This window comes from Brassica oleracea, chromosome C9 (assembly GCF_000695525.1).
Source record: "Brassica oleracea var. oleracea cultivar TO1000 chromosome C9, BOL, whole genome shotgun sequence".
NCBI classification, from domain to species: Eukaryota; Viridiplantae; Streptophyta; class Magnoliopsida; order Brassicales; family Brassicaceae; genus Brassica; species Brassica oleracea.
The window spans coordinates 12430516-12433644 of record NC_027756.1 but is presented as its reverse complement, the minus strand read 5'-3'; the positions used below and the strand labels follow the sequence as shown (position 1 = coordinate 12433644).

At 38.9% G+C, this 3129-nt stretch overlaps 1 protein-coding gene across 1 annotated transcript; it reads right to left on the bottom strand.

Annotated features, from left to right (window-relative positions):
- Nucleotides 1-882: 882 nt before the first annotated feature.
- LOC106315586 (NADH dehydrogenase (ubiquinone) complex I, assembly factor 6) lies at nt 883-2438 on the bottom strand. The gene is made up of 2 exons (XM_013753351.1): nt 2277-2438; nt 883-1961 (listed from the first exon to the last, which is right to left on the bottom strand). The coding sequence occupies exon 2, from the start codon at nt 1924-1926 to the stop codon at nt 1009-1011; it is 918 nt and encodes a 305-aa protein (XP_013608805.1). The 5' UTR covers nt 1927-1961; nt 2277-2438; the 3' UTR covers nt 883-1008.
- Nucleotides 2439-3129: the final 691 nt, after the last annotated feature.

The following is a 3129-nucleotide window of genomic DNA, read 5'->3' as shown; positions in this document are numbered from 1 at the left end:
GCTTTAGAAAATAAGGCTTTTACATCTTTTTATCTTTATCTTTTGATTGTAGCTTTAGAAAACAAGATAAATCTTGATTGATGATTTAAAGGTTATAGATTAATATTAAAGCTAAAGTCAGCTACTACATCCCAACCAATCACCCCTATACTCAAAAAAAATTCAGACAAATGGATTCTCATGGTTCGGCTTCCAATTTTAGGACCTGCAACATTTTGTTATATGGTCTTTTTACTAACAGGAAGATTGAGTAGTAAGCAATGGTTGTATTTACTAATTAGTGTGGGAAGCGGGTCGAACCCACCTGGAAGTTAATTTCCAGAAAGAGAAATTATTACACCCACACATGTTTCACTTAATTTTGTAGGTAACCCGCGAAACCTGCAAGTAATTTTAAATAACAAAAATGATTATTTTAATTACTTTTTTCTAAAAGTAAAAAAATTATTTATATTTGATTTTTTAATTATTTTTAACTAAAGTTTGTAATTTTATAATTAAAAAAAAAGCTTTAAATTTTTTATTTTATTTTATTTTGTGGGTTGGCAGGTACCCGTGTTTAAAAAAAATAGTTGATCCGCGCTTGCACCCGCAATTCAATTTTTTCAAATCGTTTGACCCGCACCTAGAACTTGATATGCAAGAGTGGTATGGATCTTGATATTAAGATATATTAAGCGATGCTGGTATTATGGATAATGCTTAGAATTTGTTCTGTGGCCTCACATTCAATGGATTTGAGTACAATGTTGTATCATACACTACAATGATCCCAGGCTTTTGTAGGAAACATGAATGCATGAAAATGGGCTTCTTCAACTATAACATATTGTACACTCTTATGTAACTGTGTATATTATTTGAAAGAAAAAAAATGAAACAAATTCTCTTATTTTGTATCCAATCCATCACTGTTTGTATTATTACAAGGCAAAAAGACAAACAAACTGGAACAGTTTTGTAATAATGTCTTTAAAACCAGAAAAATAAACATAGACATGAAGTTTCTCAGAACGTAGATCTCCATGAATACCACTTGAGTCTAACCTGAAACCAAAGAGGAGGAACACCAAGAACTCCTCTCTGCATCCTCGGATCAAACACATCGAAATGTACTTTACTCAACGAATCCAGAAGAACCTGTACCGGGACAGAATGAAGCAGAACCGGTTTAGCTTCTGCAGGAACTTTTCCCGCCAGCTCACGAGCTTTCAAGAGATGTACATTGGCAACAGATGCAATCTCAAACACTACATTGCATAGCCCTTCTCTTGAATCATTATCCAAAAGGATCTCAGACATTCCACCTTGTTTCACAAGCAGCCCGTGCTTCTCAGCGAGTTCCACAGGGATGTAATTGTGGTGACGGTTTCTAGTACAGTGGTAAGGCAACGACTTCAGCAGCAAGACAAGACCACTGGCTTTACCGATGTGTGAAGCTGCGTGATCCGCTGCTGTTGAACTAATCCCACCTGCTTGGAGAGTATTGTACAGAAGGGTTGAAACCGTATCTTCTGCGTACTTCTCAAGCTCCTCGACACTCTCTGGTATATCATCAGCTTCTCTTTGAGCATCTCGGATTCTTGCTTCAACCGAGCGTTTAAGCCACGGTTTACTGATGCTATGCTCTGATATGGCCCAAGAGAGAGCTTGTGCAGCTGGATGGTTTACGGTTTTTTTCGTGTAGAGTTTGTCGATTGCTTCTTGCCACCAGAGTAAACGCATCAAGCCGATTTTGGGATCTGATGCAACATCCATGGCTCTTGCGGTTTCTACGTTGAAAGCGCGGAGTGCAAAGGCGGCTTTACGCATCTGAGGTGGGAGTTCAAGGAGACAGAGGTAGTGATGGTAGTCATAGTTACGCACTTGTTGTACACAGTAAGAGAATGCTGAACGTAAACTACTCGAGCCTCGTGGTCCGTTCATCGGGTTAGCTTAAAGGGTACTTCTTTTCTCTTCTCCTGCAAACAAATTCAGACCAGAAACAAGATCAGTTGATGCAAATCTGACAATGCAACAGTAAACTAGAATCCATCTAAGAACACTAGAGCTGATTCTCTAACAATCACTAACCAAAATGAAAAGAACTCTCATTCGGGAATTAACACAAACAGCTGGTGGGCAAAGCACTAGCCTTGGCATTTAAAAGAAAAAGTTGGAACCTTTCCACGCAATATGAGCAATAGGCTACGAGTAGGATTTGACAAGCAGCCGATTTGAAATCGCTATAAACCATAAATGTTGTTCTGTGATAACGAAATGAGGTAGAAACTTACCTAAACTTTAGGGACTCTGAGATCAGGGTGTCCGAATCGGAAGATCTGTCGGAACGGAATCTACCATCCGAATCTAAAATTATCGAACTTTCCACCTGAAAATGGAAATCGAACTCTGAACAATCGTGCCGGAGAGGTGTCGATTGCGCAATGTAGTCAAACGGCGTCGTTGATGTGAACAAATATAATTTGAAATATCTTATTCACTACAAGAAAACAGTTCTGACAGACATTCCGACGGAAAATGAAATCCTCGGAATTTCCCGAGGAATTTCCTCGGAATATACCGACGGAATTCCGAGGAAACATCAATCCGTCGAAATATTCTGAGGAAATTCCGAGGAAAAAAGTGTTCCTCGGAAAAAACCGATGAATTCCGAGGAAATATTATAGGGATTTTACAAAATTCCGAGGAAATTCCGACGAACTAGTGATCGATCGATGCGTTTTTGGACATATACCCATCGATCGATCACATTGTTACGCTTTGGTCCATATTAGTGATCGATCGATGCGTTTTTGGACATAAATCCATCGATCGATCCGTTTATAAAAATACATTCGAGATTTTGAAACCCCAAACACTAGTTCCTCAGAATATTCCGAGGAAATTCCGAGGAACACTTGATATCCTCGATCGATCGATGGGATAATCTAATCGATCGATCACATTGTTACGCTTTGGTCCATCTTAGTGATCGATCGATGCGTTTTTGGACATATATCCATCGATCGATCCGTTTAAAAAAAATTTGACGTTTTGAAACCCCAAACACTAGTTCCTCAGATTTTCCTCGGAATATTTCGACGGAATTCCGAGGAAGAAAAGGGTTTCCTCGGAATTCCCTCGGAA

Coding starts and splice junctions, on each gene's coding strand:
- LOC106315586 (XM_013753351.1), bottom strand. CDS start 1,926: ATGAACGGACCACGAGGCTCGAGTAGTTTACGTTCAGCATTCTCTTAC.